The 1,691-nt window shown below is 57.0% G+C and overlaps 1 protein-coding gene across 1 annotated transcript in view; it reads right to left on the bottom strand.

Moving 5' to 3' along the window:
- Window positions 1-1,691, bottom strand: part of LOC109290219 (trichohyalin-like) — a 45,920-nt gene that overhangs the window by 20,797 nt on the left and 23,432 nt on the right. The window contains exon 12 of the mRNA XM_019506626.1: window positions 264-395. Coding sequence (XP_019362171.1) covers window positions 264-395 — 132 coding nt within the window. The remainder of the gene's footprint in view (window positions 1-263; window positions 396-1,691) is intronic.

The following is a 1,691-nucleotide window of genomic DNA, read 5'->3' as shown; positions in this document are numbered from 1 at the left end:
TGGATTGCTACTGCTTGAGGTGAATGTTTGTATCCCTTCCAAAGCTCAGTTTGTCAGCAAAGCCCAGTTTGCCAGTGTAACAGGCAAATCAGTCAGATGCCAGCAGCTTCCCTCCTGGCCAGCAATGCCATTGGGGCTCTCATAATAGGGTCTGCCCTGACACTGTGCCTCTTAACTCATCATACCTCACTCCCAGTGACAGGCATGCGAGACCAAAGCATTTCCCCTGCCTCCTTAGATAGCTCTTATATCTGTCTTCCCACCTGCTCCAGTTCCTCCCGAAGTTTCTGTAATGCTTCCATTTTCTCCTCCTGAAGCAACGTCTGCAGGTCTTCTAGGGCCACCTGCTTCTCTTGCTTGAGTGAGCAAGTAAGGAGTTCCAGGTCTTGGATTCTCTGCAGCACAAGCCATTAAAAACAAAGCATCACTCTAGCCCAGCCTAGCCCTTGCCCTGACATCATGGGCCATCTTCAAGCCAACTTGCACGCCCAGGGCAGAATAATAACTCTATCCGAAGAAAGTCCTTTACAATGCACTGCCTCAGCCCTCAGTCACATGGGAAGGCTGAAAAGAGTGCCTGACACAGCTACTGCCCATTGCTTAGTACCGACTCTAGATCAGGGGTGGGCAAAATACAGCCAGTGGGCTGGATCTGGTCCACAGAAGAGCTTTGTCTGGTGCCACCTGGCCATGGCACATCCTGCTGCCCTCTGGGGCTGGGGCAGCTCCATGGCTGGACTGCCTTTCTAGGAAGCCTGGGAGTGGCAGCTCCTTCCGGCTGCCATTGAAAAGCAGCTCCTCTCCTTTGCCACTGCCAGGTAGTTCTTGCCGTAGCTGCCTGGAGCCCGCACCATGCCGGGCTGCTCTGTGTCTCCATCACTGCCGCCTCTGGGCTGCCCTGCAGCTGCTCTGCACTGTCACCACTGCCCTAGTGGGCAGCCCAGAGGCAGCAGTGATGGAGATGTAGGTGGTGCGGGTTCCAGATGGCTGCAGCAACAACTGTCTGGCAGTGGTGAGGGGGGAGCTGCTTTTACCCCATGCCAAGCAACAGTTTTTCTGCTTGGCACCACTGCTGCCGCTACTGCTCAGCCTGAATAGGCAAGTCCAGAGCAGGCATGGGGCACGCTGAGTCAGGGCTGTGTTCACTGGTCCTCACTGGTACCAGAGGCTGGGGCTATTGATGCTGGCACCCAGAAGGAGCTGCCACTGCCCAGGCTACCTAGAAAGGCAGTTCAGCTGCGGAGCTGCCCCAGCCCTGCTATATGCCCAGGGGTGGCAGGACATGCCATGGCAGGTTGGTGAGTGCTGGATGCAGGTTGTGCTGGGGCTCCACACTGTTGGTGGTGACGAGGAGGTGCCATAGGGTGTGCCAGCTCCAGGCTGTTGCAGGGCAGGGACAGGTACTGACTGGCTCAGGGGGGCACTTGCAAGGGGGCTACCATGCACATGCCATCATACCCACAGCCACACTCTCTACCCCACACAATGACACACCCCACAAACACTGAACCCACCCACACCCTCCACAGTCACGTGCGCATGCCTCTGGGGGGAGCCATGTAACCTGCTACCCACATCCATCCCACAGCACACACGGACTCACACGTACACTCCCAGCCACCCTCTCCCTCCACACACCTCACAGACCCCCAGACACTCCATACCCACCCACACACAGACCCACACATCCC

Source organism: Gavialis gangeticus, unplaced genomic scaffold, assembly GCF_001723915.1.
Source record: "Gavialis gangeticus isolate Ggan-Ray unplaced genomic scaffold, GavGan_comp1, whole genome shotgun sequence".
In the NCBI taxonomy this organism is placed as follows: Eukaryota; Metazoa; Chordata; order Crocodylia; family Gavialidae; genus Gavialis; species Gavialis gangeticus.
The sequence above is the reverse complement of the archived record's forward strand: the minus strand, read 5'-3'. Positions and strand labels throughout refer to the sequence as shown.